The sequence below is a fragment of the Carassius auratus genome, chromosome 36 (genome assembly GCF_003368295.1).
Source record: "Carassius auratus strain Wakin chromosome 36, ASM336829v1, whole genome shotgun sequence".
NCBI lineage: Eukaryota > Metazoa > Chordata > Actinopteri > Cypriniformes > Cyprinidae > Carassius > Carassius auratus.
In genome coordinates this window covers 13095646-13108434 of record NC_039278.1, presented here as the reverse complement: position 1 = coordinate 13108434, position 12789 = coordinate 13095646, and the positions used below count along the sequence as shown (strand labels likewise).

At 36.2% G+C, this 12789-nt stretch overlaps 1 protein-coding gene across 23 annotated transcripts in view; it reads right to left on the bottom strand.

The window, feature by feature from the left end:
* LOC113055310 (voltage-dependent P/Q-type calcium channel subunit alpha-1A-like) overlaps positions 1-12789 on the bottom strand; it is a 118308-nt gene that overhangs the window by 55912 nt on the left and 49607 nt on the right. For all 23 annotated transcript variants that reach the window (XM_026221528.1, XM_026221527.1, XM_026221515.1 and 20 more), the window contains exons 4-5: positions 10089-10194; positions 9442-9581 (exon numbers count right to left, since the gene is read on the bottom strand). In XM_026221528.1, the coding sequence (XP_026077313.1) occupies positions 9442-9581; positions 10089-10194 (246 nt within the window). The remainder of the gene's footprint in view (positions 1-9441; positions 9582-10088; positions 10195-12789) is intronic.

The window sequence follows — 12789 nt, the reverse complement described above, 5'->3', positions numbered from 1 at the left end:
CGACTACATGAATTCAACCTCATTAGCATGTCCTCTACGAGTTGCTCATGTTGTCAGTGTGCGAGATCAACCGGTTTCTGCGATAAAACGGCACAGGACTCCTCCAGCTTTCCATTCGAGCTGAATCTAGGTCATGCTGATATGCAGCCGAAACTCTGCATTATTCAATCTGTACACTCAGGCCTGTGCATCTGGGAATACAGTGCATTTGTGCGGTACGTGAGGGTGTTTGTTTGGGGAGTGCGACAGGAATCTGTTATCACAAATCTTGTATCTTGAACCAGAATTTGCAAAATAGGCCTCTTGTTTGCGTCAAAGTGCTGGAATATTTCTTTTTTGATAACTTCTCATATCGGGTTTCTGTGTGAGGGTTTGATCTGATCAGCACGGCTACAGACTGCTAAAAGGGTTCATTTTCACATCTGGGAAGAAGATATTACATAATTTGTTAGTGTTTATAATACATTCCTTAATGGTATTCTCTTCTTCCTTGACTTTGCTTTCTTTCTGAGTCTTATTCACTGCTAATGCAGACAATACGTTTATTGTTTCTTTTATCTAAGGTTATGGAATTTAAATTAGTCTTTAACTCAAGGCACTACAGATTGGAGTGTAACTTGACCTGCACTATTTGTGCTACAGAACAGAAATGTGCTAAATAAATAATACAATTAATTTATACTTTTATTCAGCAACAATGCCTTAATGGATTGATCTTAAGTTTTAGTAAATTGTTAAAAACCCTAAACACCAAATGATTCATTAGAAATTGCTGCATAGGGTTAACTTGACTCCAATGAAACATTTTCATGTGAATCTGACATCTTCTCCTAAGTGCAATCTTTGTTTGCAAGGATGGGAGTGCCCCTCTCTCTCTCCTTTTTGGACTCGGATCTCACAGGACCTTTCTTATTTGTTGGGTACTGATATATGTTTGACTCCGTGCCATTTTTCATGAATGACTTTTGGGACCTCACCTTGTCTGTTCAACAAAGATGTTTACTGTTAGCTGCTCTCACTGCAGCAAAAAAGTTGCTAGTCAACCGTTGGAATCCTCCTCACACAATGGACAGACGAACCTGGGCGCTTTATTTGTTGGACATCATCTCGATGGAACTCTCAACTTCTCGAATACATGGATCTAATGTGAAAACTGTTAATCTATGGCATTCATCTTTTAAGGTTGTGTCAGCTTTTCTAAAATGTTTGTAAATATTATTTTATTATATTTTATTTATTAATATTACTAAATTTATTATTATTATTAATTTATTTTACTTTATGTATTTATTTATTATCTTTCTTCTCTACTCAAGTCTACCAGGGGGTGGGATGGGTTCTAGATTTGCACAGTTGCTTTTTGTTTTATATTACTGTTCACAGAGGAAAATTCAATAAAAAGTTGTTAACAAAAAAAGTTTCAGTAAATCGTGATCCATTTGAAGAAATTCATATTAATGATAAACATGTATGTGTTTTTATATATTCAGAGTAGAAATATCCCCTCAAAAGAGTAAAATTCACAATTTGGGGAGCAGTATACTGTTCTAAGTAATCTTAAAGGTTCCTAAATGCACCTACTTTCAGAAGGCCAAATAAAGTGCTTTTGCTTTCGCACAGATACACACAGCATCTCCCTGACATGACTGCCTCAACACTAACTGCGGTTACTGAAACCACGCTGACTTTCTTTGCGTGAACATTTGGGCGTCATTACGCAAATATTTCCACATAGCGACGTAGATATATGGGGCGTATTTGAATCAGCCATTTTAGGGTGGCATGGCAGAGTCTTGACTTTGATAAAGAATATCTCTTTGGATTTGAGTCTTTGCAACTTTACAGATATCATTCATACAACAAGAGCTTGTAACGCTCCAAAGAGAAAGGAAAAATGTAAATCGCATCATATTGCCCCTTTAAATTTCCTTTAAATGTATATGACGAAGTCATATCAATTTTTGGGTGTAGGATTTACTTGGAGGAGTTTTTCACTCAGAAATTGTTTGTAAATTTCACAAAGAATTACAAAGAAACGACAAGTCATGAATTAAATGTGACATCTTGTAGTAGAAAGACTAAAAATTATATTTATCAAAAACTTACTCTTATAATCTTATTTATAATAAATTTAAAAAAAATTTTTACAGATAGAATATTTCTCCAACTCCATAGCAATGCACCCAAAATACTAACCCTAATCCAGAACACTTTAGCAAGCACAGAAAAATAACAAATCTTATTTTAGTTTCCATTCTAAAGATTTCATTTGTTTCTTTCCACTGCTACTGCTGGTCACTCCCTCTCCCTCCTCTCATCCTCTCCATTCCTTGTTACCAAGCACCCGTGCTTCCTCCGTATCCTTACATTTCCCCACTGCAACCTTTTTTTCCCCACAAATGCTTTTTCCTATTAGTCCCCACTTGCACTGCTACATTTGTGTTGAAAAACGACAGTAAGAGAAACATGGAAAAACTATTCCAACCTTTACTACTGCAGAACACACTGGTGCAGTCTTTCAATCTCTCTCTCTCTCTCTCTCTCTCTCTCTCTTTCACACACACTCACACACACACACAGTCTTCGTCCATTACTGAGAGCATGGCGGCCTAAACCTCATTCTCTCTCACTTTCTACTGTCGTTCTTCCCAACTGTCCTTATGTGGGAACCAGCCTTTCTTAAGATAAAGAGCAACTTCACAGCACACACAGCAGAAGCAGAATGTCCATGTGTGTAACATGACGTGTGTGTGGAGAGAAAGAGAATGAGAAATAGAGGTTGTCTACCTGTGTGAATATTGTACCACTGCCATAACTTCCATTATCATTACTGTGCTGCAGTCATTTACAGAAAGACATCCTTTCCTTCACCTCCATAAAGACATTAACCACACACACACACCCTGAAACACACATATTCTAACATCCACGCACTTCACTTAAATTGCATCTATTCTTGAAACACGCTTTTAACCTGGTGTCCGGTTGACAAAATGGTTCCTTTAACTCAGACATAACTTCCTGGACACATGTAGACACAAGCACAGACGCTCACACTGCTATTTTAAGTCCTTCTGCAACTCTTAGTGATATTAGAGAGAGGACAGGAAATGATGCGGAGAAGCAGAAGATCAGGGTAAGAGGCAAACCAGATTCTAACTCATGCCTTAGGAAAGAAAAAACACAAAAAAGATCTGCCAAGATACTTAATAATAGTTTAAGTCTGCTTTTAAAAAATGTCATTAAATTATATAATGTATATGACAAATATAAACAAATAGGAATAAATACATAAAAGCAGCAAATCAGCATATTAGAATGAATTCTGAAGGATCATGTGACACTGAAGACTGGAGTAATGATGCTGAAAATTCAGCTTTGCCATTAGAGGAATACATTACATTTTAAAAGATATTAAAATAGAAAATAATCATTCACAGTTTTGACTAAAATAAATGCACCCATGGTGAGCATAAGAGGCTTCTGTTAAAAACATCAACCCCATCAACTCCAAAAATTTGAACAATACTGTATAAATTGCTATTCGAAGTGATTGTGAAACAGATTTTACTTCCATAAACTGATATATTCCATAGGATTATGAAAGTAAATTTGAAATAACATGCATAATTAAGCATAATGCTTATCGTATTTTTTTTTTTTTTTTTAGTGAGTACATTGACAACATGGAGACAGTGTGTACTGTTTTAAACATAAACTAGACTGGTGCATGCATTAAATGGATTGCAACACACAAAATGCAATGCTTAAAATTTTTTTTTAAGGTGTCAGAATGCAGTTCCATGTCGTTCCAGCCGAGTGTAGCTGCTCAACTCGGTCCATATTTATGATTAAACATTCCTCTCCTCCATAACATTCAAATAAGTGACTATATGTGAGTGTAGACTGAGGGAGACGGCGAACCATAGGGAGTAAAATATAAGCAGGAATAAAAGCAGAGAGAGTGGTCTCTTCACTGGCCTTCCACGGTTCTCTCTTATTACATAACATTGCTATGGAAACAGCTGCGCATGGAAGCGCTAAGGTGTGTCCAGAAACAGAAATCTTCTACAGACTAAACCATGGTGTTATTTTCTTGGTCTCGCTCACTCTCTCGCTCTCTTCCTCTTTGTCTCTCTTCACTCTATGTGCCAGTAGTGAAGTCACAGATTGGCACCGAGCAGGCAGCCAATAGCCAGCGCAGTCACGACTCTGGAATCTGCCAAGTAAGAACTGTACATTGGCAACACATGCACAAGCACTGGCACTGGTAATACAAAGTATGACAGAGAACTAATACCAGTATTGGTTCAAAATGGAAGTGGTACTAAATGGTGCAAAATTCATTAACAACCACATTTTTTTATTCTAAAATATATAAAAATGAACTGAAAAATTATATTCTATTTTTTTCATATTTGGGTGTATTATATACTGTACAGTATAAATAACCTAAATTATTTTACACACACACAGAAAATATTATACTAACAATTACCAATTAGTATATTAGTACTAGATAAACAATAAGTAGTACTAAATGGTGTGGGGAAAAAAGTTCAACTTAAAATTTAAAAAACAAAGTATTATTCACATTTTTATATATTAAATACAGAATAAATAATAAACGATAATGAAAATTCTAGCGGGAGAGAGAGAGAGAGGGCTTTGATACATATATCAAACTAGAAGTAGTACTAAATGGTGCAGATTTAATTAAAAACAACTATTTTAAATACTGAAATATATTGAAATGAACTAATAGTAATACTAGAATTAGTATAGTATTATTCATATTTGCATATTTTTAAGAAATTCATGATGTAAAAAAAAAAAAAAACAAGTTCATGTTGTTGTTTGTCAATTACTTAAATGCAGATTCAACATGAGCTCTTTCAGACTGTCCGCTGTGACCAGTGACCAGTAGCAAATTCTGCTCAGAGGTCATGAGAGCATGTCACTCTGCTGTCAAGCTTCATTGGCGTTATGATGTAAAATCTGCGAAGTGAAACTAAAATGTAGAACTAGTGTTTTGGAGATGATGGAGAGGCACTCAGGGGAGTATTGCAACCGCAGCCCTTGTCGGAACCAACATTCGCATTCAACTGACACTAAAGACAATTTCAGACAATGAAAAAAAAATAGATGACCACGCCTAAACATCTAAGCATGAGAGAAGGGACGATGAAATGAAATAAGTGTCCAATATCCTGGTAATTATTTTAAGACTAAATCAAATAGAAGTTCTATATTCTATTCAAAGACAAAGCAACTCAGATTTCTCAGAAGTCGAAAGGCTGAAACAATCTAACACTTGCATAGCAGCCAGTTTTCATTATATCAGTTATAGATAGTATATTGAAGCATTATAACTGACATTACCCCACACTTTTAGAAATAGATAATCATATTTAAAGAGTTTGTTTTCCATGACTGCAGTATGAGGGAAGAACTGGATCTGTGAACCAACTTTAAAACCAAGAAAAAGCCTCTGCCAGCTGGTAATGTTGGCTGTGGACCATACAACTGTGCAAGCAGTAAGCAGTAATCCTACTGTAGTTTACTGCCTGTCATTAAATCAGGACTACTGAAAACATTGCATCACAAAATTTTGATTAAATAAACCTAATATGTTATTCGGATTGTTCATATGCCACTGGGTCACTCAAAATAGAAAAATAAATGGTCTAAAATAGTGTTTTTCAACCTGTGGTCCGTGGTGGTATTGCAGGTGGGCCGCCAATTTTTTTCTGTTCATTTCCAGTCAATTCTAGGGCTGTGCGATTTAAAGAAATCGTCATAAAATCACGATTTGAGCATGAACGATTTCTAAATCTCTTTATAGCACGATTTTCCGTGGCCCTGACCTCCCGTAGTATGCTATCCGATCCAAACAGAATGCATTGCGCCTAGCGCGAGAACAGAACAGACTGGGCATATGCCTAGCTGCAGATTCACACACTGTCTGTAATGCGCCTTTTTTCCGAGCCCATGTTAATGGATCAGAGCGTTCACATTGCAAGCGGTAAAAGGCTAGAAATAAAAACGTGCGAAAATAATTAATATCTAACACATGAGCATAGAGAGAGTTGTGAGCCTACAGGACGCAGTTTAAGTGAGAGGAGACACGTTTTAAGTGTGCACACTCTCTCCACGCAGAGCAGCGTGTATCTGAGCAAGCACGTCTGGTTTTCGCGGTAGGTTTTTTTTTTTTTTTTAATATCGCACAGCCCTAGTTCATTCAATAAATACAGTTAACAATCTAGCTTCTGAGTACTAAGTTATTAACCCAACAATAGCGGGGGCCGGTAAATTTTTTGGGCCGCGCAAACATATGTGTGTGGTTGTGTGGGCCGCGAGTTGAAAAAGGTTGGGAACCACTGGTCTAAAAGAATGGGCCTGTGTTAGAAAAATATCAGTAAATGTTTATATTTTAGTAAATAATCATTTAGTAAATGTTAATTAAATTAAATGGTAAAAAATATAAAAATGGTTAAATATGGAAGCTTTTAAAAAAGGTTATCTGCAACTCAAACTTCTGACTGTTTTTCATACAGTTCTGAGTTGATATCTCGCAATACTTTTTCTGTTGTTGTTTCCACCATGAAATAAAAAGGAAAAAAAGGTAATCATGACTTTTTATTTCACCATTGTTACAATAAGATTGTGCTTTACTTCTTCAAATTGCCAGTAAAATCTTGCAATTCTATTAATGTATATCTTTCAATTCTGACTTCTTTTTATTATGAGAAAAACGTTTGAATTGTAAGATAAAAATTGGCAATGAACTTTTTTTACTTTTTGTATCCAGTGACAAACATAAGTTTTTGCGCTTAAAACTAAAATAAAGAAATACAGTAAATGGTTACTTTATTTTAAAGTGTCTTTGTTATAGTGTAAATATATATTTAAGTACTGAGTGATATTAATTAACTACATATTATGTACTGTATATAGTTAGGGTTAGTTGCATGTAATTATGCATAATACATTTTATTATTATAAGTACATGTAACATGAACAATGTAAAATACAGTGTTACCAAAAACAAATCAATAATAATTCACAATAAAATTCTACTGGACAAAAAGAGAGAGAGAAAAAAAGCAGGATCACTCGCTTCCGGCTTACAAATGTGTCCAACATGCACACACAGAAGTCGATGGTGAGTAAAAATATGTATTGAGGATGTAGTTAATGACTAGCCATGTTCAGTTTTGCAGCTGTTTGTGTGTCTGAAGATCTGCTCATGTTTAAAAGCAGGGCTAGTTGATTGATCATCTGCAGTAGTGAAAAGCAGGCTACTGCAGCAGCTAACGAAAGCACACACACACACACACCCTTGTCCCGCTCCTTTACATTTCCCTCGTTCTCATTCTCTTTCTCTCGCCTTCCTTCCACCTTTGTCCTTCATGTTCCAGTTTTGCTCCCCTCCTCCTCTTCATTTCTACTTTCACTTGTTCCCAGTTGAATAGACAAGCACTGCTGGTATCTAGCAAATGGTGTGTTTTGGATGCTGGTATGTTGATGACCCTTCTAGTCTTCTTAAAGGGACAGAACACTCAAATAAAAAAATCATAATTTATTCACCTTACATTGTTTCTAACCTGTCAGGCTTGCTTTCTATCTTACACTAAAAATACATTTCTCAAAAATACGTATTTTATGCTTTGATCAAAAATACAGTAGAACACAAATGTTGTGAAATATTATCACAGTTAAAATAAGTGTCTTATTTTAATATATAATTTTAATATATATTTTAATATATATTTTAAAATTAATTTATTCCTGTTGATGACAAAGTTGTATTTTCTGCATCTTTACTCCATTGTTCAGTGTCGCACGATCCTTCAGAAATCATTCTAATATGCTGATTTGCTGCAACATTTCTTTTTATTATCAACATTTATTTTTGTGGAAACCATGATAATTTTTTTTAGGATTAATAGAAAGTTTAAAAGAACAGCTTATACATGAATTATAACTCTTTTATAACATTATAAAGTACTTTACTGTTACTCTTGATCAAACCAATGCATCTTTGCTAAATAAAAGTATAAATTTCTTAAAAAAAAAAAACAATTTAAAGACCAATAAAGTCACACAAATCAGTGTCACTATGGACAAATGTTTCACTGTTCGCTTTAATTTTATTATAAAGAGAATTTTGACAAAAAATACTTTTTGTTCCACGTATGAAAGAAATGTAAATGATGACAAAGATAGGCGCACGAATTCTTTAACAAGCAAGCCTGCTTTAGCCAATCATAATTATTATGATAGCTGACCAGAATTTCCCTGTTCCACCAGCAAGACCAGTACTAAACCAGCGCTAAACCAGGATAAATCAACTGGGACCAATGTGGAAATGAAAGGTTTTCACTCCATCTTGGATTCTTCCATTAGCCTCTAAACCCCTCCTCCTCCAGCTATACCGTCTTTTCACATAAACCAACACATTCTCTCTCTCCTTCTAATTTTCCAATATTCAAAAAGCCCAGGGGAATGGAGTAATGGAGTCACATGGCCCTGCCTTCTTTAGCACTGCAATACTACAACACATCCCCCCAACACACTCGACCACCTCTCTCTCTCTCTCTCTCTCTCTCTCTCTCTCTCTCTCTCTCTCTCTCTCTCTCTCTCTCTCTCTCTCTCTCTCTCTCTCTACTTCCCTGTGAGGTGACATTTCAGACTTGCCCTGATGGTTGCTCCCTACAGTGCTGTTGTGATCTACCTCTGTTTGAGAATCCATGAATGCGTGTAGGTGGGTGTGCACGTGCATGTGTGTGTGTGTGTGTGTGTGAGAGAGAAAAAGTGCTCATTAAGGCAGGAGGGAAGCAGCATCCAACCAGACCTCTGTTGTGTACATAAAGTAGCTCTGTCATACACACAGTTCCAGAATGGGTGTGACTTTCTCTGGGCTAGTTTGGGCCATGCGGAAAAGTACATCTTTTAGTATATATTACAGACACTGTGCAGTCATCCAGTCATTAGGCATTCTACAGATCTTGTTATGAATTTTAAAAGGTCATGAAATTCTAAAGTAAAACATATTGGGGGCGGCAGTGGCTCAATGGTTCATGTAGGTTGTCTACAAACCGGAAGGTTGGTGGTTAAAACCCCTGGCTCCCCCAGACCAAGTGTTGAAGTGTCCTTGCAGTCCATTTACCATTTTGCATTGCTTTGTCACCTCTGGCTGCATAAAAATAATGACTACTATACTTTGAATCATAAACAAATGGGTCTTCTAATGAATCGGCCAAAAAGAGCCACTAACTCCACCAATAATTATACATATTTGACATTAGAATGCCACCAGAATCAAGTATTGCAGAGAGCCATCTAATAATTGTTTATATTGACTCAAAAAACGAGCAGCTCCAATTCTATTTCTTTCTATTTTACTATGACACTAGAGTGTGTGTTTGAATAACTCACCCAGTGAGCACCACCACAAAGTCCATCACGTTCCAGCCGTTTCTCAGGTAGGAGCCCTTGTGGAAGGCAAATCCCAGTGCAAGAATCTTAATGCCCGACTCGAAGCAGAAAATTGCAATGAAATAGGGCTCTGTATCTTCCTGCGAGAGAAAGGAAAAACACAGATGGGATTATCAGAAAATGAGTTTCCACTTAAAACATTCAACATTTTTGAATCTTTGTGGATACCTTCAAACAATCTCTGTATTTACAGATGACTCTTGTCCTACAGAATGTGTACCTGAACAGTAAGTTTTTAACTACTAAAATTTTGTTTAAATAAGAGTTTATTTACTTAACTTTTGTACTGTTTCTGCAAATCAGGATCTGGGTGTACAGTTGTCCCCAAAATATTGCTACAGGAATGGTTCAAGTGATCTAATGCTAAACTTCTCCTGATCTGTTCAGATGAAGAAACTATCTCATCTACATCTTAGATGGCCCGTGGCTGAGAAAATTCTTAGCAAAGTTTTATTTTTGGGTAGATGTAGTGCTTATAACTAGTTGTACATAAAAACTATAAAAGTCTATGCAATGTCCCCATTTAGATTTCACTAAGAATGTGTGTGTGTGTGTGTGTGTGTGTGTGTGTGTGTGTTCCACTTTACCAGTCGTTCTGACAGTGGAGTTTTGTCTCCATCTGGTAAGTGTTGTTCAAGAGCCAGTACGATGCAGTTGGCAATGATGGTGGTCAGAATCATCCACTCAAATGGAGTAAGAGGCAGAGTTAAGGTAAAAACAAAAAGAAATTCTGGATTCATCATATCAAATATATTTACAGTTCAAAAGTATTTTTAAATCACTATGCAAACTAAAACTGTATGAACTTCGGAATGTTCAAGAAAAAATATGTCAACATATGAATTTGATCATTCTAGAATGTTAAGAATAAAAGTATTCAGAAAATGACAATAAGACAACAACAAATCATGCACATATAATGTCTTCTTGCAGAGTTTGGATAACCATGTGCATTCAAGTGTGAGTGATACAGAGCTGTAGGCCTGGGCTCACACATATACATATAAAAAACAACACACACACACACACACACACATGCACACACGCACGCACGCACATGCACACACACACACACACACACACACACACACAGAGGGCTGCAGGGCTGTATTAAACAGATGAGTGTAGACAGATTCAGCCTGGCTGAAATAGAGCACTCATTATCCAGTTACTGTGCGTCTCTTTACCAGCTGCCACTGGCACTGATACACACTCTCAGCACTTGTCATAACCACTTATGTCATGTGTGTGTGACACACATAAGCACACAGACACAAAACCATGAAGTCATTGTGATGACTGCTACACACATTTTATAATAACTTTGAGTAATTCAATATTTACATTACACTATATGGTTCCAGAAATATAATGTTATGAAACTTTGATACTATGCTCTTGTTTTTGTGACATATCAAGACACAACTCTGTATAATGACATGGGTATGACACAGGTATTACAAGGAGAGGGTGAATTATGAAGACATAACCCATGTCCCCATTTTTTCAAAATGCTTATAAATCACACAGAATGAGTTTTTTTTTTTTTTGGGAAAAAGTAAAAATGCAAAGTTTCCTGTGAGGGTTAGAATTAGGTGTAGGGTTGGTGAAGGGCGATAGAATATACAGTTTGTACAGTATAAAAACCATTACGCCTATGGGATGTCCCCAAAAACAAACATGAGCGTGTGTGTGTGTGTATGTGTGTGTCTATATATATATATATATATATATATATATATATATATATATAGACACAGACATTTTTGTATTTTATTAGAAGATAATATTTTATTAGATGTGTATTATTACATTCATAATGATATGTATTATTAACTATTAAATAAAGAAGCCCTAGAATATGATATCATATCCTGTTTCTCACTGTGCACTGGATAAAACAACTGTAATGGAAATAATTTTTGTTCAAAACTGATGAAAAATTTCACAATAATTTATGAACTAATGTCAAGTATGACTCTGAATTAAACATGCAATTTTTAAGTAAGAAATTGTTTTTTCTTGCAAAACATGCTACTTTTTTTTTTACTTTTACAGTGTATGGTCCTCGGTATTTCAAGTATGAGTCTCTCCACATCAGACCACATCGGACTCATTCTATATGCAATATGCAAGCATGTGAACTTGTCCCCTGAATTCACCTCAATCTGTCTGCTACAGTGTACCTCAAGTTCTGTTTAAATTACTCACACACATACTTATTTATTCAGAGCTCATTGAAATCACCAACACAGTTAGCTCAGGGCTAACATGGCTAACAGTACAGTGCATGCTGGGAGACTTAAAGTGGTATCCATAGTAACCATTCGAGCGCTGAAGTGAGCATGTGCAGAATGGCTGTTCTGAGAAAGGAAATGTGGAGCATTTGCGTAAACCCCTTCACATGCAGCAGAAACCTCGAATAAAGATGCTGCAGAGTGCTGCACACTAAACAATGTTTCCTTCAGCATAAAAGCAAATCTTCCCTTCTTATTTCAACAGTCTTCTCTCTCGCTGTGTGTGTATCTACCTACTAATCATGCAGTTGCACAACACTGATATGTTCCTGAAAAAAATATATTCAGTTGCAGTAGTAAAGCTGTCCGCAGCTCATAATGTGCCCTTAATAATTTACATCTCAATTTTAAGACTCGTATAGAGAGATGGAGAGCAAGAGAGACAACGATGGTGACTGAAAGAAAGGAAGTGAGAAACATAAGACAGAGAAAGAAATAATAAGAATGTAGATGTATTTAAATGAGGAGGAAAAGAAAAGGAATGGCAGAGAGTGCTGGCAACAGAGAAATATGGAGAGAGAGAAGCAGAAAAGCTGTGAAATGGAGAGTTGGCTAGCATTTAAAAGAGCCTACTGCATCTCTCCATCAGCAGTTTAACCTTTTGAGTGGTACAGTCCCACATGTGGGATCGTTATTTCTGTGGCCCTGGGAGTACGGTCCCACCCTCTGGAGTTGATTAACGCGTATACACATTATGAGGCATTTTCTCCTGATAACCCCGAAAAGAACTGAAATTACACTTTCAGTTTTGATCGTACAGAAAGGGCAAAACATCAATCGAATATGTAAATGGTCTACTTTTTTTGCATACAGACATAAATAACAACAAAACTTTGTGCATTTATAAAATAAAGATAACAAACAAGGTGTGCTGTCTGCAGCCTTTGTCTGCGCTGATCTTCATTTAGACACGACGCATTAAAGTGAACTGTAACTCAGTGAATACTGGACGAAGAGACATGAAAGATATATCTATAGAAAGCTTGACATG